Genomic DNA, 25229 nt, shown 5'->3' on the forward strand with positions numbered 1-25229 from the left:
AATTCACGTCCAGCCCGAGAGGTTTCTTCAAAACGATGAAAACAAGCCGAGTCGGCGTTCAAAGCGAAGTCTGAGATAATAAATCGGCCTAGATAACGGACACGACTAAACATTCATCCTCGACAAGAGTGTTTTCTGGAAGGGCGACAGTGAGAAAGATTCACGCTGAATGGAATATCTCGGCTCCGCGGCCAGTCAGTCAGTCAGCGACTGCTTTTTTATCGCCTGTGTTTTCTGACATCTCTGAGTGCAGCAGTCATTGCAATACTTCAATACAATCTAGAGCGTTTATCCAGCTGGACCGTTCCTGCAGTGGGTCGGTTCTTCAGTTCAGTGTCCTGCTGCAGTGTTTTTAACGCTGCCTTCTTTATGTGGATCTGCATCTCCGGTGCAGAAAAAGCTAATTGCTTATTAGGCTCTCTGAGATCCAGCACAACAGAGATCAAGGTGACCACGAAACAAGACTGAATTCATTGTGAAACCGAGACCTCTGCTGAAGTTTTGGACCCGCAGATGATGGAAACAGCCGCGATAAGGAGTTAAAATGCCCCCCTCTGGTGCAGTTCCTTCGTGTGCCCTCATCCTGAAGATCCTGAAGAACAGCTTTATGCCCTTTCCTGAAGATAACCAGACGGAGGCGACGGGAACGAGCCGGTTGGCTGCGTAACGAAATCTCCAAAGCGAGTCGACAAAGAGCCGTTGGAGGAATGATCTGGAAGGTGGCGAAGGAATCACCTGCGCTTTCTGGATGATGGCAAAGGTCGTGGCGGCGAGGCTTTTCTTCATTAACTGCGTTTGTCTGCGCTGGGCTTGGGTTTGCTTGGGTGAGTAGACCGTGATGGATCTTTTGAATGAGCAGAACATCTCACACCAAAGTTTCCACAGCAGACACACTGATTTAGTAAGATTTTATCAGCAATAAACGCTCACATGCAGTCAGTCAGTCAGGAGGACTCATGTTATGCAGATGTATCTGTCAACAAAGGAAGGTTAAAGGGGAACTCCACCGATATTTCAAAATTTCTGCATAATTTAGTGATTAAGATGTGAACAAAGTCATTCAGAGTGGTTTGATGTGCAGTAATGCATTTGTAGAGAATCAGACACAGATTTCCTTACAGTGGTGGTGATAAGAACCAGAGGTCTTATTGTCTACAATGGAAATATAGCCACTTCATTTACTGTCCAAACCCACCAGTGAACCCACTACACGAGTCTTCTGAGTGTGTATATAGTGCTGATGGTGGTAAAATAACGGTCAGTCTGAAAAGAAGTAGTTTTCTTTGGGGACTGTTTTGCCTTAGAACACCCTTAATGTGTTCCTCCACCATGAAAGGATTAAAATAAACTGATGAAATGCATGTTATCACACTTCTACTGCAAAGCAGTATTTAAGGCATCAGGCAGTGTATTCATAACCATTTCATGTAATATCCTTCTGTGAGGGAGCTTTTAAACATGAGCATTTTGGATTTCTGGTTCCTGTCGCCACCACCGTAAAGGATTCAGTACGTTTCTCTAGAATGAAGTATTTCACACCAGACCTCTCTGAATGACTTTGTTGACATGTTAACCATTTACTTGCAGAAATTTGAAAAAATCAGTGGAGTTCCCCTTTAAGAGGAGACAGGTGATTATAGAGAAGGTGGCGTTCGCCTTGGGCTCTGGAGATGGCTTTGGAGATGGGATGCTGTCTTTTGTTTACAGCTGACTGGTTGGGTATATCAGTCAAGCCTGTGTGTGTGTGCGCAGTGTTTCATGTTGTTGTCTGGTTAATTGGTGGTTCTCCGTTATCCTTCACTGATTGTAATGAGTCCATTAGGGTTTTGTGAGTTGGTAGCACTATATCGCTAGGCTTAAAAACTCTAACACCAATAACATGACCAGATGTGTCATTTGCAGCATGTGGGTGACGACTGATTCCTCTGCCAAAATGATTCCTCTGTGAATCTTATGTCAGCCACAGTAGTGCCTACTGTAGGGGTGGAACAATACATATTTTAGGTATGATACGAATTGTATTTTTGCAGTTAATGTTTGATCCCATGTTCGATATTTTATGTGTTAAAAATGTCTTGAAACACAGCGAAAATTGATTAAGTTTAAGTTTAGACATAGACTTATGCCCAATTTGGATAGGATTAAATGTACGTTGGGCAATTTCCTCTATAAAAGTTGCTATTCTGTGTTTGTGTGTTTATTTCTGTCCAGAATAGTCATGTGGGTGTTTCTCTCTGTCCTCCCCTGAGAAAAATAGAGGCCAGATTTCTTACTGTTGTCCACCAAATTCTGCAACAGTCTGATCATTTGGATATCAGACGCTTCCCAGACCACAATGTAATACATGCTGTGAAAGAGTCTCTCAACCATTTACTTGATCTGGGTGGTAGGACTTTTTGTCTCTACACTAGGAGAGCATTTGCAGGAGGAGAAAGAAAATAAAGTCAATCATAATAGCGAAATCCCTCAGGCTTATTAAGGCAGTGATTATAATGGCAGCTACTGGTATAAAGTGTTACACAATGGCACCTGTAATTTTCTATGATTATATGACCGTAATGTAAAGCAAACATCCTGGTTCATAGAAAATACACAGATGAGTCCAATTCATTAAGTACGCATCCTTGTCTCTATACTCCGTCCATTTTATTACCCTCACTTATCATATAGGTGCACTTTGTAGTTCTACAATTACAGACTGTAGTCCATCTGTTTTTCTGCATACGTTATTAGCCCCCTTTCACCCTGTTTTTCAATGGTCAGGACCCCCACAGGATCCCCTCAGATTAGGTATTATTTGGGTGGTGGATCTGCAGTGATACTGACGTGGTGGTGTGTTGCACTGGTCTGAGTGAATCAGACACAGCAGTGTTCCTGTATGGAGAGTGGGGCCTTTAAAATGAACAAAGAGTGTAGATACAAGGTGAGGTACTTAATGAAGTGGCTGGTCAGTGTACAACCCACTAGAAAAACGCCCGTCCTTCAGTAATCATATTGTATCACTGAGGAGACATGGAGACAAATAGGTGTTTAGGATTGTTAAAATAGAACTTTTTCAATGCATGCTGCACCAAAACAAAAACAAAATTTGCATCCCCAAGAATTTGAGTGTGGGTGTATGTATAGCATGATCCCTCCTTTCCCCTCATAGGATGTGCCTAGATGCCTAGTTTTGATCACAGTGACTCAATACACAGTAGATTTCCTCTTTAACATGTTCGGACAGATCGGTTGTGACCACCAGGAACCTGATCCCACTTAAGTGGTCCTACCCAGATTGTATTGTCACATGAGCTGGTGAGGTCAGCAGAGCACCCAAACAAACACACTTGCATCCAAAAGAATGGTACAGGGACTGTTTGTGGCAGTGAGGTTGAGTAGGGTCACGTCCATGATCCCTGTTCTCTCGAGGTTAGCACTGCTCTCCCGGGGTTAACACACAAACACAAACACATAGGCTTCTGCTGCTACAGGCCATCAGGCACACAGATGCACTCTTTAAAATCAAGGTTCCTAAATGTGATTATTCTTTAAACTTTAAAAAGGTTCTTGACACTCATGATGTTTCTCATTTGCAAAAATTGTTCTTTTAAAGAATCACACATCAAAAGGTTCTTTAGGGAACCAAAAGTTCTTCTGTGGTATCACTCCAGTGAAACCTTTTTACCACCTTTATTTTTAAGACTATGTGAACAGGGAAGCTAAAGAAAGTAGGAGAGTGTGGAATTTGTTCTCAAGACACCTGAGAGGCTGCCTCCTCTTTTCTAGCCTAAACAGACACCAGATACAAAAGCTCTTTTCACACAAACATCCTCCGTCTTTACCTGAAGAGAGCAGAAACCGTGTCCAGACATGCAAACTCAATAATGTAAGCATGAACGACTGGCGCACAATCTGTTGTCTGGCTGTGTAATAAACCAAGTGCATATCCAGGTCGAAGCCTTTTATTTTCCTCCAATGCTACTGTACCATTATGTTCTATGTATATCCTATTTGTTATCAACTTCTTCATCTTTGTTTATTTTCATAGCTACAGTGGGGTCCAAATGTCTGAGACCACATTGAATATCTGGGATTATTTTCTGTTTAAACTTGGAAATGAACAACAGAAAGATTTAGAATTTTGAAACATTTTCAAACAAAGAAAGTTACAACAAGTAAAATAAAGAAGAAATGTTCAAGATTTTGTGATATTTCTAGGTCGCCATTCAATTCACTGACCATGGATTGTTAAGGCCTTTTCATGCCAGCTTGAGAGCACAATGTCATTAAAGCACAAGAAAGACACAACAAATACTAAAATTCTGAAATTCATGTGGATATTCCAAAGATTCTACTTTTCTCTCAAATCTTTATGCTGCTAATATAATTTCTAATGAAAAATTGTGTTAAATAAAAAACATTCAAAATAGAAGTATTTTCACTAGTGGTCTCAGATCTTAGGAGCCCACGGTATATATGAAGAAAAAAAAACTGATTTTATTTTTAGTAGTTCTCCTTGTGAGAAGACTTGCTGCAATCCACAGACTGGACACTGTGGGGTTTGAGTGGTTTTGGCCAACACTGGCTCTGTTTTGATGAATTGTGCATGCTGTACCCTTATCTTTTACCAAGCAGTTAACAATCTTTAACAACCCAGCCAAAAAAAAAAAAACACCCAGCGCACTGCAGCAATGCATAAAATAATTGCCTTCTAGCATGTCACTAACATCATCATATTCAGTTTCCCCATTGGTATTTGTTGGCATTGCTTTAGGGATGAACCCATCATGGATTTTTATGGTCAATTCTGGTTCCAACTTCAACAGCAACAGATTTTTATTAGCCTTTAAAAAACACCTTGAGCTCCCACCTAAAGGACCTTAAACATACTTTAAAAATATTAAAAAGTACTGTTATGTGCAGTGTAATTGCACATGTCTGTCAGGCTCTGTTTTTGCCTGTAAGAGAGATCAGTAGGAGAATTTTAAATATATACATCATCATGAAAACTAACCAACTCATCACTGCCAGTTTATTGAAAAAGTACATTTTAATTTGAGTAATTATAAACACCCTAATATAAATTAAAATAGCAGATCTTAAGTGCGCATTGTTTAGCAACAGGCAAGTGTGTGTGGGTGTCTTATATGCAAGAGGGGCTGTGTTTCACATGGAGACACAATATGCATCCCTGGGGGGATATATATTGGCTTATATACTATATTCTAGCTTTAACTAAAAGCCGGTCCCTTCTGGCAGCCACAAGGCCGAGCTCTGCTAACTCAGCACCGCGCTTCACTCTTTGTGTGAAGAGGAAGAGAAATGAAGACACAGACACAGCTTTATCTTCACTTTCACTCAGCTGGCTAGAGCACTTACGAAAGCACTTCTCATTATTGCTTTAGTAAACAGTACAGTTCTTCATGTTGATTTGCTAGTTTGTATATGCACAGAGGTGCACAAACTGTGAACCTGTACATAAATCTGACCTAAACCGTGATCAGATCTTCATCTAGGTCATCAGTAGACAAAGAGAACTCAATAAAATGAAGTCTCAAAATGTATGTAGTTTTTCATTCATTTTTTGAACAAAGTGACCACATAATCTTGCCCACAAAGGCAATTAATGTTGAACATCTGCATTCAGTAATTGGTGTGACTCCCTTGAGTAGCAATAACTTCAACCAAATGTTTCCTGTAACTGTTAATCAGTCCTGGACATTGACTTGCAGGGATTTTGTCCAATTCCTCCTTACAGAACTGCTTCAGCTCAGTGGTGTTGGTCGGTTTAATTGCATGACCTCCACGCCTCAGGTCTTGAGACATTTTTGTTGTTTTAAGGTCTGGACTTTGACTCAGCCATTCCAAAACACCAAATTTCTTCCTCTTTAACTGTTGTTTGATAGACTGACTGGTGTTTCTAGGGCTATTGTCTTGTTATAAGACCCACCTTCTGTAGAGATTCAGTTCACGGATGGATACCCATAAAATTCTCTGGTAGATTTCCTGATATAATAAAAAAAAAAAACAGTCCAAACCGTGATGCTGCCACCACCATGTTTCACAGTTGGCATGAGGTTCTTATGTTTGAATGCAGCATTCAGTTTTCGGCAAAACGTTTCTCATTTAGGTCATCTGTTTTTGCCGTATCAGTCCACATAACGTTCTTTCAGTATTCTTCTGGCTTATTTAGGGGGTCTTTAGGAGTTTTTCCTTTATTGCCTTTCTCCCTGCAGTCATTCTATACACACTATTCTTGTTTAGTGTTTGCCTGATGGTGGACTCATGAACACTTGATATTAGCCAGTGCAAGTGAGGCTTAAATGTTACCTCTGAGTTATTTTTGATTCCCCAGAATATTATACACCTTACTCTAGGAGTGATTTTTGTTGGATGACCACTCCTGAGGATGGTGAAGTTCCAACAATGTTTTAATCTATACTGTATGAATTATTGCTGAGTAGAATAGCAAATATTCTATTCAAGTGAGTCCATGTTTTATGCTGCTACACAAGTAAGAAAAAAGTTACAATAAACAGTATAATTAGTAAGCTGAATGATAATAAACACTACTGATATAACTAGGCTAATTGATGTTATAAGGCATGCTCAGAGTTTTGCTACTGAAAATGAAAATGTTATGGTTACAACGACTGATTTGTGTCACTTCTTGCACGTCTTGTGCTTGTGTGGTACTTGATTGCTGTTTGATACCCCTCTAGCATCCCAGTTTGGTCACTGATGGCACTCAGTAGCCCATATGGCAGAGAAAACACTCACCTTGCTGACCATGGTGGGTGGCACCAGCTGGCAGATTGGCTCCAGTCTAACTGAAGATAATTAAGAGTTTATTTACAAATGGATGATTTCATCTCTCTCCTCTTTCTCTCTCTCTCTTTCTTTTTTTCTGTTTCTCTCCCAGTCTCTTTCTCATGCTCTCTCTTTCTCTTTCTCCACTTCCTCTCTCGCTCTCTCCCTGTCTCTGTCTCAGTCTCTCTCTCTCTCTCTCTCTCTCTCTCTCTCTCTCTCTCTCTCTTCTCTCTCTCTCTCTCTCTCTCTCATTCCTGCACACTCTAATATGCCAGCTAATATGCTGTAAGCCAAGTCACGCTTTCATCTGATTCACTGTCTCTGTTGCATCTTTTCAGACACAAGCAGTTACACAAACACACACTTACACAGGTGGTGCTGCTCAGAAAAGAAAATTGTTGATGTTATTCTCCAGACTCCGTACCATAAACACGTAAATACAGTAGGCTTCTGCTGCCATGAACAAAGCTCAAATGTTGATTTACAGTCACAGAAGTTCAGATGTCATGAGTGCTCATCTTTGTAACCTTTTCTATGTGAAGTTTCTATTTTTTCTTTATTTTACCTCTTTTTTCTTTTTTCATCCATAACATGGGGCTCTGCAAATGATAGTTAGTTCTAACTGCTTGTTGTTGATCTAATATTAACGTCCGAAACTTCACAGAAAAGCTGCCGCTTCCTCATTTGCGTTCCTCGTTACTTTAACTTATGACTAACTAAGCCAGATTGCATTGGTTTTAATGTGATTACAATAAAATAGCCTTAGGATGGAATAAGTCTCAAAAGTTTAATTCTGTCAAACCGAGCATCTTGCTGGCGATCCTTTATGATAGTTTGGTAATGGCTCCTATAACTTGTTTAAATATGCCACCGTTCTTTTGCATTTAACACTTCCTAGCCAAATGCATTTCAGCTTAGTTGGATTGAAATCTAATTGCTATATTGTGCATAATATGTAAATCAGCTAATAAAACAACAACTGATTTGTTCCTTATTTCTGTTTCTCCCCGTTGTTTGCAAAAGATGTCTGCCGCCATAAAAACTGCGATTTTGTTCTGGCATTGTTCTTTTCCTAAAACTTACAGGAAGGCACAGATTTTCAGCAGTCGATGTTCACAAAAAAGATGGCTGAAGTCACTGTGGTTATGGACAAAAAAGGAAAAAGACTTTATTTATTGGTGAAAAGGTGAAGGACATTCTGTTGGATAGTCCTTGCTTTTGGCTTAAGCAGTCCATGTTTACCGCTTTATCCTGCTTTACTTTTTTCTCTCATACCTGCTTATTTGTGAATTGCAGCAGTTGAGGTTTTTCAAGTAACAGCAAACCAGTGGAATATTTTGGAAAGTATCGTTGGTAAAACTAAATGCCAATAAATATGTGTTGGTTGTTGCCAGATTGACTGATAATAATAATAATAATTTTGATGCTTCAGTAACGTGCATCTGAAGTAAACACATTTGCCTTCTATACCATGTAGTGTGAAACGCTGTATTAGGGTGGGTCTCTGAGCTAGCTGAGCGTTTTCTCTTGATGATGGGTGAGGGTTGTGGGGGGCGGCGTTAATATTACAGGTGTCCCAAAAAAATGTATATCATTTAAGATGTGAATATCTGAATAGCTACATGTCCCAGGCAAACAAAATTAAATAGGCTTCATGTTGAACAATACAAGATTTATTTATCAAAATTCGAACAAAAAATTCAGAGGGGATGTAGATTTTATAACCGATTTCACAAAGCTTCACAGATGTAATATCTTCCAATACTGGTGGTCGTCCAGATCCCTTTGCCCAAAAAAATGATGTCACTTTTTTTGGGACACCTCTCCCACTGTTGCAGGATGACATAATCAAAACTCATTATGGAGGTGGGCAAAAGCCATTTTGATGAAAGACTATGGGAGATAAAATTTTCTTTCAATTGATGTGATATGATAAATTGTGCTTGTTATGAACAGGACATAACAGGAGGTAACAAGGTAAAGAAAGGTCAGGTTTGACTTTAAACGTCACTGGTTGCTTCCATACTTGTGGCCTGTAGTGTCCTTTGGCAACTGATACGATTCCCTCACTAGTATTTTGAAAAATGAAAGACAGTATGAGAAGAAGAGAGAGTAAAGATCGGAGGGAAAAGGAGAAAGGAGAGCTCTTCTGATGTAGGGGAATTCAAAACATGTCACTGGGGCTCTATGTGTCCCTTTTCCACAACCTGCTGTGAGGAATGCGTCGTGAGTAGGGCTGTATGACATTGGTAGAATGCTAGTGTTGTGATTATACTGTTACATCCTGAGACTGATATACCTCAGGATATTAAAAACAGTCATTTGACATTATTAAAGATTGATCAAATTATTTTTATTGTTTACATGAATATCTTGATTAATCTTGATTAAACACCTACAGAAACACTCATCTTGGACTGGGGTTGGTTACAGCACATGGTAACATTGTGATGTTAGGGAGTTAATTTGCATAATTAACAAACAGTATATCGTGCAGATTGACCACCCTCACCCCAAACTTTTATGAAGGTTTATCTTTCAGCTGCCTCAGGTATTCAGATGCTGTATCTGAAAGTAAGTGTGTGTGTGCTGTAGAGAGAGATGTACGTCACTGTTGGAGTGAGTTGGATGCTTTTCAGATGAAGCGGAATATTGGCAGGCAGTTTAACAGCGTAAAGATTTTCATCTTAATTACATTCAAGGTCGAGGTGCTCTTGTGAAAGTTCATTAAGGTAATCAATTTGTAATGTGAAGCCTTATGACAATCTGTGGAATGCTTCTCACACACCCACAAACCCAGGCTGTAGAACATATCTTTGGTAATCATTATTGTATTATTAGTCTTTGCAATACTGCAAAAGGCTGCAATATGCAAATAATCCCTCTAATGGGCGATGTAGCTTTGTGCTATGAGCATCACAGTCCCAGATTGAGTGTTTCTGTGGGTGTTTTGATCAATTAAGATGCAAGATGCTGGAGTACTTGTGCTATTTTTGTTAATATTTTGATACTATAAGTATTATTTTGGAAGCCTTTTACTTTACTTGAGTATTAATGAAGCTGAATACATGTCATTTTACTCAGTTATTCAAGAGACAAAATCTGTATTTTTTACTCATTGCAATTTCATTTAAACCTTCAAAAGTATTACAGATCTAAAAGCAATTCTTTTGCTAATCAGTCCATTTCTATATGACTAATATTTCAAACTGATATTTGGTGCTTGTATTTGTTCTTTTTTGTTGTATCAAGAAATGTGTTGATCAAGATGCTACCATATCGTATCGTACTGATTTATTTCTTTTGTATGTTGCTACACCCCTACTACGTGTGTCTGGCAAGAAAGATGGACCAAATTAGGAATTGAGGACCGATGCCGATATCTAATTTTCAATATACATATTTGCTGATGCTGATGCGAAAACATTTATAAAATGTAGAAATTGGGATTACAGAGGTTTTATATGGTTTTATTTCTATAACATTATAAATGCAAAAATAATAAAATATAGATATTTTAGCCCAGTAACCCAGCATCACCTAAACATTCTATTCCTCCAAAGGACGATAAATATGACATATCAGTTTGAAATATTGTTCAAATATTAACATCTCTCTGCTGCCCGTTAAAAAAGTCTAAAGTGATCTGCTGATACTGATATGGATCTGATATCATTGCTTGTGTCTAATGCCATGTTTATATTAATATTTAAGGTTTCAGTTTAATATTTAAGGTTTCTTGAAGTTTACAAACATTTTTAAGAGTTTGCCAAAGAGGGTTTAGATGAAGCAGAGCTTTCTGGTCTGGATTATGTAGAGCATGATAATCTCAGGCTGAGCATCGTCTTAGTTAGGCTTTCACTCAAATATGTTTATGACTTCATATTTCCACTTTTAACTGAGATTTTGACACAGTGCCCATATTTGCACACACAGTTTCTCTGTCATTTTCCACCTCTGTTGAGCTGTTCATGTAATCTAACAAAAGTAAATTATTTTGGTCAAAATAATGCAGGTATGTCTTTAACCATGTCACATTCTTGATTCACCAGTGTGTTTTAAGAATACAGTATACCTATGTGATCAAAACACAATCACACACACCTCCTTTTCCTCATTTCCCACATTCACAAGCAGAAGTATTGTGAATATTTCCATGAGTGAGCACCAGAAAGGAGCTACAACAACAGACATACTTTTCCCACTTATCAGATTGGTTCTGGCCTGCTTTCCCCTGAGAGTGATTGTGCGGAGTTAAACACAGAAGGGATGGAACTGGAGTGATGTTTTATGATCCTCTCTCTGATACTCATTTATCCTTCCATCCATCGTCCTGCCCACATCTCTCCCTCATCTCTTCCCTCAGCTAATGTTCATTCACTGCCCTGTGCGTGCACACACACACACACACACACACACACACACACACACTATCTCATTTAAATGAAGGATAGTGTGTCAGTGGGTTCCCGCAGGCTTTCTCTGAACATCCAGAGAGAGTGGATCAAATTCCACCACTATCACACCTGTGCTGCGGTCAGGAGCATACACAATGTGTGAGTGTGTGTATGTGTGTTGGGATGGGACTTACTTGAGGCCCCATGATGCTATAATATCATAATACTTAAGCCACAATAGCATTTTTGACATTTTTACATATTTGCCATATTGCTAAGTGTTGCAACTGTGAAATATTGCAGTATGTTTTTATTCACAGTGGTGGTGATAGAAAACAGATGTCCAAAGTATTAAATGCTTCTAAAAGATCCCTCACAAATTAAATTAATAAAGTTTTATTGGAATGCTTAGAAAAACACTGCCTGATGCCTGAGACATTATGGATGTTTATGATGTTTTTGAGGCTTTGGCTTATTTTTCTAAAATTCATTCATAGTGGAAAAATACAACGCAGGGTAAAAAAGTACAAAAATAAAAAAGTTATTGCACTTTTAACATTAATTTACCATTATCAACATTATGTATTAGGTGTAGGTACACTAGTTGTTTTGGAGAGTGAATAAAATGGCTTTACTTGTGTGACCTCTGGTTCCTATCAACACCACTGTAAAGAAATCCTATTTCAGCCCCATTTCACATTAAATAGCTGACTGTGTTTACATCTTGATAACTGAATTATGCAGGAATTTGGAAAAAAATTGTGGATTTTCCTTTTAAATGCAAATCACACCTCCAAAATAATACTTTGTTTTATCTCTTCATCTCACTTCAGTATGTATATTGATGCAAAATAGAATTGTAAAGTAGGTATATAAACTTCTGAAACACATTCTAAAGGCACAGCCAGCAGTTTCAGAATGAATATTATGGGCAATAGTGTTAGTCTCACCAGAAATTAAAAAAAGAAATGCTTCTGAGTGACACCTTGTGGACTAAGAAAATAATGGGTTTTGGTATCATTATTTGTATTTATCTACCAATGGGCTTATTACACAGAAATAATATGAATACATATTAATACTATGACGTATTGACTCTTTTATCAATGAGACAGAGGCTGTTAGAACATCAGACAGACTGCAACATCTGTTGGACGTGGCAAACTTCAGAACAACAGAATTCCACCTATAAGTACCCAATAACCTTTGGAGAGAAATATTCATGCACGCTTTTCTTAAAATATTCTTTATTTCTGTGTGTGTGTGTGTGTGTGTGTGTATGTCTGTCTCTCAGCTGCTTGTAGTGGTAAGGTGGAGCTGCACACTGAGAGAAGGGGTGTCATCTACAGTCCGTCCTGGCCACTTAACTACCCTGCTGGGGTCAACTGCTCGTGGAACATCCAGGGAAACCGTGGAGAGGTCATCACTATAAGGTAGCACCATCACACACGCAGCTCACACACTGACAAACTTATCATGGTACTCATTAATGTAGAATAGTGTAATCACATTTACACAGTTGATCAGCCAAAACATGTTTGGTGTCTGTAGTAGTTCTGTATTGGAGCTATCAGGTTAATGTAGCTAGCAAGTAGCGGGCAAGCCTCTGATTAGTTTAACGCAAGCTGCATGTCTAATGCTGCGTTTACATGCTGGTGCTGAAAAAAACATTGTTCCATGCCTAATAGCAATACTTGACTGACAGCAGCATGCAGTCTTGGAAACAGTGCCATGGTGACAGTGTCACTGAAAATGGATGATTATAAGAGGAGAGTGTATTTATTTAAGATGGAAAGAGGCGGCAGGATGCTCTGTGGTCCTGATGCTCTGGAATTCAACAATGAGACATTTGGCATCCATGAATCACAAAAAACCAACATATGGCTTATTTCACCCTCATGGTTGATAGCAAAAGTTGAAAATACTAGAAAATCTCAGTTGATCTCTTCCCTACTACGGTTTGTTGTTGTTGCTGCTGATGGTGGTGGAATTTGCCAATGCTGCTGCATTGAAAACAAGGAAATGTCCAGTTTGCCATCGACTGTCTACAGTCATAAATTGAACACAGTATGTCACTGTATGACTGTTAAAAAATGGACAGAAGAAAATTGCTAAGGTAAAAACAGTAGTTGCATCTTGAATCCTGACATTTTGTCCATACTTTTGTCCACTTATGTAGTTAACAGTGTGGCATGCAGTGTAAGCAAATCTATTTGGCAACTCCACGTGGTTTGAGGAAAGTGTGATTTATTAGTTTGCTTGATGCTAATAGGTGTAGTATAAATGTCTATTACTTGTTATTAGCTTTGTAGCTCCTATCCAAAACTAAGAAAGCAAACCTCAGACACAGAACATGTCTTGACTCACTGACTGTGTTTGGTGTAAGTGAAATATTGTGGAAAAATTTGATATTTAACCGCATTATTTCTTTAAATATTATTATATACAAAACTTTACATATAGCACTGAATGAGGAACAATTCAAGGCTTTGAACACTTCCACTATGTCTTTGGTGAGCAAGTACCTTCCTTTGCTGTCCTTCAGTTTGTAATGGAGTCCTGGCACTGTTTTATGATGATGAACTGCTCCTGTTTTAGCCCTATAGGAGACGCCTCATTGGGTGTTTCAGCTGCAAGTGATGAATTGAGCCCAGTGAGCTTGCTAATACTGCAGTAGAACAGTTTGATTTGTTCAGTTTTTGTACATCAGATACAGTTACATACATACATGTGGGGTTTTCCTAGCTTTTGAGCAAACTAAAGGAAAACTAATCCTTATTGCAACTTTTTCTAGATGTACAGATGCATATATTGGTCTAGAGTAGTTAGTTTGCCAGAATCTATTCATACCAATGAACAGATCCTGATACACTGCACGCTACTGTGGATTTTGTCTTTATTGAGGATTTGTTTTGCCTTCATGCCGCCACATACATTTCAGTTTTTGTTTATCATAAAGATAATTTGAAAACTCCCTATGTAGTGCACTATGTAAAAAATTATGAAGTCTGTAACCCAAGTAATGCAAAATATGCAACACTTAAATCCACTGATGTTTCAGCCATATGGTGCATAGCTTTCCATAGATGTACAACACATTATTTGTGTGTGGATGTCATTTGTGACCTTAGTAGTGCCCTATGAAGAGGAATATGGGGAGAATTCAAACGGTGCTCATCACTTTGCTAATGTTAAATATGACTAATAAATGTTCATAATAAATGTTCAGTAATATAGCTCAAGTTGGCAGACCTGTCTCAGGCCGTCTGTGTGCCAGGAGCATTTGAGTATACTTTCCATTATGAGGATTACTTATGAGGTTAGCCATGAGCTTTAGTGTGATGACATCAATGATGACTTTGCCTCAAGGAAATATAAAGGTAAGGTAATTTTTTCATCAGTAATTTATTCTAGAAGTAAATACAGCGAAAGAACCGCTGGGTTAACGTCATGATTACCAGCGGATAATGGTAAAGTGGTGTTCTGTGATGAACTGAGAGAACAAAAAGTCTGATGTAGCATCATCTGCAAGATCAAGGAGTAAATGTATGCACAGCACGGGTTTCAAGCCTGGCAACTTTAAAGTGTTTTTCTGTGAAGGACACAGAAACTAAACTCTGATGTTTAGTTTCTGTGTCCTTCCCTTGAACATGGATCTGATTAATACAGCACGGCACTTTTTAAGGCTCTAGCGAATGACATCGTGATGGCTTGTGTCTTTTGAGAAGTGAGAAGTAAATGTTAACGTGACAGAATTATTGATGTTTATTGGTCGAAGTTTATTGGGGATATTCAGCTAGATTTCCTTCCTAGAGTCCCTTTATACAGCTGTATAACTATAAAATTACAGGGAGCAAAAAAACTTACTATGTATGGGTATGTATGGATTGGCACTTACAGTGCAGTCTAGAAGTCTGAGACCAATTTCAAAATTCTGCAATATTCTGTATTTCACGTTTCTACATTTTCAGTGTGATCTCAGACTTTTGGACTCTGCTCTGTGTGATCATATGCTACAGATGTGGCGGACAGAAATTAGGTTGAAAAATACCAGAGTATTCCTTTAACATTCTACAGCGACCTTCTGTAGTTTGGTGGTTGAGATCAGAGAGAGAATGTGGTACTGTGAGTACTGGGTTATGTGGGTTTGCAGTAAACAGTTCTGGACTAAATCGCTTCATTAGTCCTGATTCTCCACTGAACAGGGAGAATGTGGTAGTCTGTGTCCAGAAATGTCCTCCAGGATTTATAGGCTGTTAAAGGCACTTTTAGGGTCTGTTGCTACTGATTGTCAATTTTATCTGGCTGTGCTTGTGTGCTTCTCTGATCTTGATAGAACTACAGTTAGGCCTTTACTGCACTGCAGACTCACTTATCATCTCTCTCTCTCTCTCTCTCTCTCTCTCTCTCTCACTCTCACTTACTCACTCACTTACTCACTCTCTGTCTGGTATGTCAAGTCCATTCAAGCGTGCTGCATAGAAAAACACAATGTGGTGGCTTAAGAATGTTTCACATGCTTGTTTAGCAAATGCAGTATCATACTGAGTCTTTGTAGCATCCTAGAAATCATTTCCTCCCTATTCAGTCAGAGCCAGTTCCCACTGTAGCTGCTTCCTCCTCCATCTCTACAGTCGTACCAGTCTTCGAAGTGTTTGAAGCAGGGCTTGACTGATAGGAGAAGTAAAAGCTCAAAATTCTAATAACTAATAGTAGCCAATATAATGTTATGGTCAAAAAATGAACAAACTATGAGTTTCAGTTTCAGTGCTTTACTGACTGGTATGATGGTCAGATTTTTTGAAGGTCCCGATTCCGTAATTTTTCCCTTCGTTCAAAACTCAGCAGCCGGTCCTCACTTACACCAAACGCACTGCACACATGACCCTCCCCTCCAGCAGTTTCGCTGATTACCAGCATCTTCCTGGATCAAGTACAAACTTCTCCTAACTTTTAAAGCAGTTCATGGTCTCGCTCCTATATACTTCTCTGAGCCCCTTTCATCCTTATTGTCCCTCTTGCTCCCTCAGATATTTTGGGACTGGACTTCCTGTAGCTCCACGCACAAGACCCTCATCAGTTGACTGGAGGTTTTTTAGTGCTGCTGCATCTGTACTTTGTATTTCTTTGCCACAGGGATTTCTAACTTCTCTTCCTTTAAAGCTCGACTTCCTCAACCGAATTGTCATTACTGCATGCTATTCTTTTTGGATAGGAGCTACGAAGCTAACCACAGGGATTCCCAATGATTGTATGATGTATTTGCATAAAACGTGCTGTATAGTAGTGAGAGAACATGGCATGAAAGTGATAAATCATGAATTCTGTCAGACCGATAATGCTAACACTTCATTGGTGGTCAAGCAACTTGAGCATAGCCTGCCACAGATGGTGCATGGCATGGCTTGGATTCAAACTCCAATCTTGAGCAGCGTACTGCTGTGTACAAAGGGTTGCTTTGGCTGTGAGAACCCTTTTTTTCCATACTTTCTTTATCTCTGTCTCATTCGTTTGTCCTTTATTTGGCAGCTTCCACAGCTTTGACGTGGAGGACTCTGGAGGTTGCCGTGGCGACTGGCTGCTGCTGGGCCCCACCTGGAAGGAGGAGTACCGGGTGTGTGGCTCCGTACTGCCCCCTCCCTTCATCTCCTCCAGGGGACGAGTGTGGCTCCACTTTCACTCACAGGCCAACAGCTCGGGCCTGGCTCAGGGTTTCAGACTCTCCTACATACGCAGTGAGTGAACACAGAGTGAGCACAGACTCTCCCACATATGCAGTGAGTGAACACAGACTCTTCCACATACACAGTGTGTGAACACAGAGTCTTCTACACTCACAGTGAGTGAACACAGACTCTCCCACATATGCAGTGAGTTAACACAGACTCTCCCCACATATGCACTGAGTGAACAGACTCTCCCACACCTGCAGTGAGTGAACACACACTCTCCTACACACGCAGTGAGTGAACAGACTCTCCCACACCTGCAGTGAGTGAACACACACTCTCCTACACACGCAGTGGTGAACAGACTCCCCCACAGTGAGTGAACACACACTCTCCCACACCGGTGAACAGACTCCCCACCTGCAGTGAGTGAACACACACTCTCCTACACACGCAGTGAGTGAACAGACTCTCCCACACATGCAGTGAGTGAACACACACTCTCCTACACACGCAGTGAGTGAACAGACTCTCCCACACCTGCAGTGCACACCTCTCCTACACACGCGTGAGTGAACAGACTCTCACACATGCAGTGAGTGAACACACACTCTCCTACACACGCAGTGAGTGAACAGACTCTCCCACACATGCAGTGAGTTAACACAGACTCTTCTGCACACTCAGTGAGTTAACACAGACTCGCCTGCACACGCAGTGAGTTAACACAGACTCGCCTGCACACGCAGTGAGTTAACACAGACTCTCCTACACACGCAGTGAGTTAACACAGACTCTCCCGCACACGCAGTGAGTGAACACAGACTCTCCTACACACGCAGTGAGTTAACACAGACTCTCCCGCACACGCAGTGAGTGAACACAGACTCTCCACATGTCAAATACAAGTAACTAATTACTTTTCTCAAATTGTAATAGAATTATTTTACTTAGTACTTTTCTTTTTTCACCTCTTTTTTCTGTCTTTCTGTTTCTACCTCTCTCTCTTGCTCACTCTTGTTCTCTCTTCTATCTTGCACTTTCTTCTCCCTCGCCCTTTTCTCTTTCTTTATTTCTTCCAACCTCTCATCTCTCCCACGCTGTTTTTCTCTTTGTACTCTCTCTCTCTTTTCCTTCCGTGTATTCTCTCTATTCTTTCTATTTTACTTGTTCTTACTCGTGTGTCTCTCTCTCTCTCTCTCTCTCTCTCTCTCTCTCTCTCTCTCTCTCTCTGTCTTTCTCTTTCTCTCTCTCTCTCTCTCTCTCTCTCTCTGTCTTTCTCTTTCTCTCTCTCTCTCTCTCTGCAGGCCGTTTGGGTGAGAGTCGTTGTGAGAGTGATGAGTATTTGTGTGGTAATGGGAAGTGTGTGCCGCGGTCATGGCGCTGTAATGGTTTAGATGAGTGTGGTGATAACACTGATGAGCGGAATTGTGCCCCCCTGCCCACACTCGTCCACTCCAGCCTGTGCCCTCCAGGCACCCTGCAGTGCAGCCATGCCCAGTCCACACGCTGTCTGCCCTCCGCACTGCGCTGCAATGGAGCGCTAGATTGCCCGGATGGCTCAGACGAGGCCCACTGCCCCGACACCTCATGCGGAAAACGACTCGCCAACTTCTACGGAACATTCGCCTCACCTGATTTCTTCAGGCCCAACAGGAGCAGCGGGACAGACTTGTACTGCACCTGGCTTCTGGATACACAGGTACAATAGGAGGTTTGTTTGATTGAGTTATTTATTTATTTAGGGAAAACAAGGACACATCATATCATTGATGCGAAGCACCAGTCTCACACAGCACCCCTGCTGTTTGTTTATCCTGTGTTCCACAGCCTAGCTGAAGTATCATTATTCAAGTGAACAAGTAAACAGTTTTCATATCAGCAAACAGTTGTTGTATTGCAATGGCAAATTTAAGTAAGTGGCTTCCTTACAGGTCAGTTCTTAGTCCTGAAATCTCGGCATAAGACTGTAATACTACAGCTTAGGTAGAGATACACAATGCACAATTCACACTCATATACATTTCTTTATTTATCCCCTCAAAATGCTCCTCACCTTTAAGTCCCCCGTTTCTCTCCTCCCTTCCCCCCTGCACTCCTGTAGGATACAAAGCCTGTGCTCTTGCGTTTGGACCTGCAGCTGGGCGTAGGGGACTCTCTGCGTGTGTACGATGGTTTGGGGGAGAGAGCGGAGCGGCTGCTGCAGAGTCTGTCCCACCACAACAATCATCGGCCCGCTGTGCTGGAGTCATCGCAGGGTCAGATGAGCGTGCTGTACCACGCCAAACCACACAGCCAAGGACATGGCTTCAACGCTTCGTACCAGGTGTGCATCAGCATGCTCATCCTTGAGCTGTCTCTCATGGGGTTTGTTTTGGAGAGTTTAGCAGTGCTACACTAGTTTAAATATTACAAATGGCGTTATTACCCCCCGTATACACACAACTTTCTACACTATACAGTAGGGCAAGTCCAAAACTTTGCATCCAATACCAGTTTTAAAAGGCTAAAAATTCTGCTAACCAAAACTATCGTGGATACAATTTTATATTTATATTTTGGATTTTTTACTCCAGTTTTTAGTTTAACAGTACTTTACTAACATATGATTGTCAGTTCAGTTGTCACACTTCTTAAGCAAATAGACGGCAAAAAAAAACTCTCTCTCTCCCTCTTTCCCCACCAGGTGAAAGGTTATTGTTTCCCGGGTGAGTTTCCGTGTGGTCCAGATGAGGGTTGTTACTCCCAGCAGCAGCGCTGTGATGGTTATTGGCACTGCCCAGGTGGCCGGGATGAGGAGAGTTGCCCCCCTTGCCCGCCAGGACAGTACCCTTGTGAGGGGGGCGGTGGAGCGTGCTATCCAGCAACTGAGCGCTGTGATAACCAGAAGAAATGCCCGGGAGGCTCAGACGAGAAGAACTGCTTCTCCTGCCAGCCGGGCAACTTCCACTGCGGCACCAACCTCTGCATCTTCGAGACATGGCGCTGTGACGGTCAGGAGGACTGTTTGGATGGCAGTGACGAACGAGACTGTCCGGCTGCAGTGCCCCGCAAGGTCATCACCGCTGCGCTGATCGGCAGCCTGGTGTGCGGCCTGCTGCTGGTCATCGCCCTGGGCTGTGCTTTCAAGCTCTACTCTCTCCGGACAAGGGAGTACCGGTAGGCTTAGGCAATGAGCCATAACAATAGTTATCAAAATCAAATGTCAGTTCAAATGTCAGAGATTTTTTTCCGCTTAAATGTTGATGCCTTTTGGGGGTGACATGCACCCAATTTTCTAGACGGGGTGCAGTTTCACAGCTTCACATCCATGCCATAAATGTTAGAGCTGAGAGGGACCTCTCATTGTTGTGACTGGGAGACCAAATTATTATCCAAAAAAACAATGGGGATACTGGGAGCCTTTGTGCTCTGTAGCAAATATTCAGAGTGAAAGCACAGAAGCTACTTAGAGAGGGTGATGGTGTTTTCGGCGAATCAGCACAGAAATATAAATGTAAAAGTTTTAATTAGTCTCTAAAAACAGCAGATTTAAATTTTGATGGGGTACGTGATCCTCAGCCACCATGGCTCTGGTGCTGTTCTCAATCTAGTATTAACAGGAAAGGCTTGAACAGTCACAGCTTTAGTACACTAGGTGGTGATGTTTGCCTTTCACTCAGTAGATGGAAAAGTCTAGCTGTTCATTCACAACATCACAACCAGAGGGTCAGTTAGCAAAGTTAGCTAGGTGGCTATTTTCCACATTACATTGGTGAAGAACAACAAAAAAACAAATAAATATTGCTAAAAAGCCTCTAAGAACATAAGGAGGTTGTGATAACGGAGTTGTCTTACAGCAGATGTAACATTAGTATTTTGTTTTCTTCATAATTCAAATGCGATTCAGATTAAAAATAGAGCATTAGAAAATATAGTACAGTTATAATTGTTGATAATACAGATGTCAAATGATATGGAAATATACAGTATATGTTATCTATCTTTGTCTTTTGTATTTATTGTGCTGTCACTCTACTCTCTCCCCACTCCCTTTCTTTCTCTCACTCTGACACGATTATCATCTCAGTCATGATTCTATTTCTGTAGTCTTAAAAGCACAGTTTAGTGTGCTTGCACTCTCTCTCTCTCTCTCGCTCTTTCTCTCTCTCCATTACATCACTCTTCCTCCCATCTGTTCTTTGCTGACTCAGTTTCTTTCCTCCTCCCATCACCTCTCCTCTTTCCTAAGCCTTTATTAGATTTGTGCCAGACCACACTCTCTCTCTCTCTCTCAATGTTTCTCTCCTTCTCTCTCTCTCTCTGTGTCTCTGTCTCTCTCTCTCTCTCTCTCTCTCTCACTCTCCCTCCCCTCTGTCTTGAGTGGTCTTCCTCCCTCTCTCTCTCTCTCTCTCTCTCTCTCTCTCCCTCTTCTCTCTCTCTCTCTCTCTCTCTCTCATGCACACATGCACAAACACTGTTCTTCTCACAAAAGTCAAATCAAAATCGAGCTTTAGCTGTTAACTGCTGAAACTGTTAAGCTGATATAGCATCGCAGGTTTATAGACACTCCGGATTCTCACTATTGATCTGATCTACAGATAGACGAGATGGACAGAAAGAGAGTGTCAGACAGAGAGAGAGAGAAAGACCTCAAGGCAGCTGATTGGCTCTGCTTGGCTATATTTAGCCTCTAATGGCATTGCCCTTGTTTCCCTTCAGACAAAATTAAATGCTGGTTTGTGCCAGCAGGATCTAATGCAGATTTGCTGGACTTTACACAAACCTGCTCACATTTAAAGTTATAAATGATTATAGTGATAGTTCAGCCAAAAAAAGTCCTAAGGAAGAACTCTTTATAATAAGCAGTTGTCTGAAGTTTGCATCTTTAGTTTTGTACTGGAGGCTAATGAAGCTAACAAGTAGCTTAATGGAAGCTGGAGAGAAATACAGAGAAAAATATCTAGACAAAATTCAGGCTTCCTTTTGTCCAGAAAAGGCATTAGCAAACCTATTAGAGATTGCTTAACACCTCATTGCAATTTGAGTCAAGTGTGTGGTGATTTGGGCATTGCTAACTGATGAGCATCGATTTATAAGTATCCCTTACTTCTTAGCTATATCAGCCTCTTGGCTCCAGTACAAAACTACAGATCTCTCCAATCTCTCTGTCTGTCTCTTTGCGTCTCTCCAGAGCTTTTGAAACACAGATGACCCGGCTGGAGGCGGAGTTTGTGCAGCGAGAGGCTCCTCCCTCTTATGGTCAGCTGATAGCTCAGGGTCTCATACCTCCAGTGGAGGACTTTCCTGCTTACCATCCTGCTCAGGTATACACACTCCACACAGGAACCCTCAAACACTCGAGATGTCTACACACACTTACTGAGGTGGGCAAACAGCGGCGATGGTACTAGACAAAACCTCTGCTGTTCACTCTCTATATGTGTATAACGGTGTCACAACTATTCAGTTTGATCAGGAAATGATAAAATCTTGAATTTACAGTTTCATCTATTTTTGTACAATTCATAATATTTGAAAATTACAATGTCTACACAAATGTGACTGGAGTAAGTATTTACATCAGGGGTGTCAAATCTAACCACTGACAAGGCCACATTAGAAAACTTCAGCAAATCTGTGGGCCAGAAAACGTGTATGTTTTTATTTTATTTTTAAATAACATTTACTATAACCTGAACTGGCCATTGTATATTCAGAATATGGCAAAACCTCAACAGCAAAATATAGGCACTTGTATTAAACTATGTGCTACCTACCTGTGTGCTGCTAGACACATTTTTAATTTATTCTTGGGATCCATTTTTGAGCTGCTAAGCTAAGTGTTTATATTGGTTTTTATGGATATTAGGTTGGAAGTTGCAAACTGAGGTTTTGCGCGGTTCAATAGGTTTAGATGCATACTTGCTGTTTTTAGCCTCCAACTGACTGTAAATTGTTTGTCTTCAAAGCTTCATTTGAAAAGACCTCTGAGCTGTACTGCTGCAAAGCTTTGCCACAGCCCACAGGTTGAAATCTATTGATCAGTTCTAACATTAGCAAATCGATACAGTTGAATTGTCACCTTCATGGTGTATTGGTGCCTTTTTACACCTCAGCTGTAAACATGATCTCTCTGGAACCAGCTAGTCTCACAAGCCAGACTTCTGCCTTCTGCCTCCAAGAGTCTGGTGAGTTTTGGCCCTTAACGTGGCCAAGACCCACCTACTTTGAGAGCAGAGGTGGGGGAAAAATCGATACAGCATATTATCACAATATTTTGCATGGCAATATTGTATCAGTACATGGATGGCAAGTATCTATACATGGACCCCATTTATATATTCCATTATTTAAATTGCAAATATGAATGAATCTTTTTGGTACTAGAATAATGGAATAGAATAATTTTTCAGACCAGTAGATGGTGCTGAGGTTTTTCTGGTGACGTTAGCAGAGGTGACAGTCAGAAAGGACATGGATGTGATTCATGTAATTTACAAGGAATGTTGTATGAAAATAAAACACCTTGGAAATACTACAGACATGAGGGCTCACCTCACACACCACCATCCAGAGATGGCAAATGAGGCGGAAGTTGGCTTCCTATTCGCCAGCTTCACATTTTCCTGTTCCACCTTAAACAGTGCAGGAATTACATTGTGGCGCCAGAAAATAATATGTCTACAAACTCTTTAGTGGTCACCCATAACTTCCTGTTTCACTGGGGTAATAGAGAACTTATTGTTTGAATTTTTAGCTTCTTATTTGCCAGATTCTTGTCCAGATTTCCTGTTCCACCTTAAATGGTGCAGATTTTGGTACCTCACATTAAATCAGCTCCACTGGAAAAATCGGCTTGACAAAGCTACCTTCCAATTCTAACCTCCAGCGAAGTGTAGCACAGGAATGGGAGATTGCCGACAAAAATCTTGTGGTTGAATTTGCAGTTGAAAAAGGTAACAAATCGCAAGATATGCCAGTATGTCGTAATATGTTTAAATTCACAATAATATCATATCACGGGCCTTTGGTGATTCCCACCCCAATTGTTAGCCATGTTGCCTTTAGCTTGCTAACTAACCAGCTAGTATAGGAAAGTGAAGTAGTTTGTAGCTTAACCCCTTACATGGCTGCTGGTTGGCCCAAAGTTTTATCATACACTTCTATAACCTATGAATAGCTCAACCGGTTTGCATTGAAGTCCCTGTAGTTACTGAATAATAAGCCTTAGTATGTAATAAGCCTGGAATTTTAAGGGGTTAAAGCCTAGCAAATCGAATGTGATGATTTTGAAATGTTAAGCATTTTAAGGTAGCATCACATCACAATGATTTCTGGGCAAGTTCTTCTGCTGAAGTCAACATTAGTGTTCGCCCAGTCCCTAATCTAACACCTTTCAGTTGCGATAATTATGGAACAGCCCTTAGGATGGCCCTGGGGATTCCCCGAGGGGAAATAATGAGTCCGAGCAGATTAGGGCTTGTTAAAACCAATCTTTAAACTGGGCAGGAGATGGCTAACCTAGTGAGAACTGTGCATCAGCACAACCGTGCCTCCCACCCACAGACATACCTGTGTGTCCAGTCTTCAGCTCCATGTGAAGACAATTCTGTTGTCTGTGTATGTGTGTGTCTGGAAAGTCATCCTTTGTGATAGAAGTATTGTGTGTGTCATATCCGTTGAGGATTTCTCCTGAGGAGAGTTAAAGCTGTGTAATGCTCACGGATGTAGGAAGCTTAACTGTTTCAGCCTTAACCTGGAGAATTTTAACACCGAATTACATCCTGTTTTTCGTCCTCTACCTTCTCATCCTCCACACTGCACAGGAAGGAACTACATCACTCAGCTTGGTAAAGCAGTAGGCTGGGTGTGGGTGCAAGTTTTGTAAAGGATTTTTTTTTATTTTATTGTAGTGCCTGGCCCACGCTACAGGAGTTTTTCGATCGTCACTGATGTTGAAAACGTTAAGGCTCCCCACACATAATGACAGATTCCAATGATTCTTTTTTGTCTTTAGCCATCCTTCAGTCATCAAAGCCCCCTCGCTGCAAGATTTACGCGGAACAAAACACTGCACACTTTCAGAATTAGTGCACTAATCTGCAGCCTGATCAATGGTCCTGTCTCCCAGACCATCAGATTTCCCAGAATTTCTCAAGAACAAATATGACTTTAGATGAAAACTAACAGACGACTCAGATTGCTATGTAAGCTGTGTGTACATTTAGTAGTGTAAAAGTGAAATAAAATATGTAATGTAATGTAGATTCAGAACATAAATTTCATCCTTCCATTCAGCTCTGCTCTCATTGGTGATCTTTTATGCATGACGTCAGCCCAGTGTTTCTTATGAGTAAATCAGTGTTTCCTCACACTGCAGCATTTTGAG

General features: G+C 40.8%; 1 protein-coding gene across 1 annotated transcript in view; it reads left to right on the plus strand.

The window, feature by feature from the left end:
- Positions 1-445: 445 nt before the first annotated feature.
- Positions 446-25229, plus strand: part of lrp3 (low density lipoprotein receptor-related protein 3) — a 28169-nt gene continuing 3385 nt past the window's right edge. The window contains exons 1-7 of the mRNA XM_036584517.1: positions 446-824; positions 12484-12622; positions 16719-16924; positions 18166-18560; positions 18963-19184; positions 19545-20017; positions 22032-22164. Of these exons, the coding sequence (XP_036440410.1) occupies positions 749-824; positions 12484-12622; positions 16719-16924; positions 18166-18560; positions 18963-19184; positions 19545-20017; positions 22032-22164 (1644 nt within the window). The 5' untranslated portion in view covers positions 446-748. The remainder of the gene's footprint in view (positions 825-12483; positions 12623-16718; positions 16925-18165; positions 18561-18962; positions 19185-19544; positions 20018-22031; positions 22165-25229) is intronic.

Source organism: Colossoma macropomum, unplaced genomic scaffold (assembly GCF_904425465.1).
Source record: "Colossoma macropomum unplaced genomic scaffold, Colossoma_macropomum, whole genome shotgun sequence".
Taxonomy (NCBI): domain Eukaryota; kingdom Metazoa; phylum Chordata; class Actinopteri; order Characiformes; family Serrasalmidae; genus Colossoma; species Colossoma macropomum.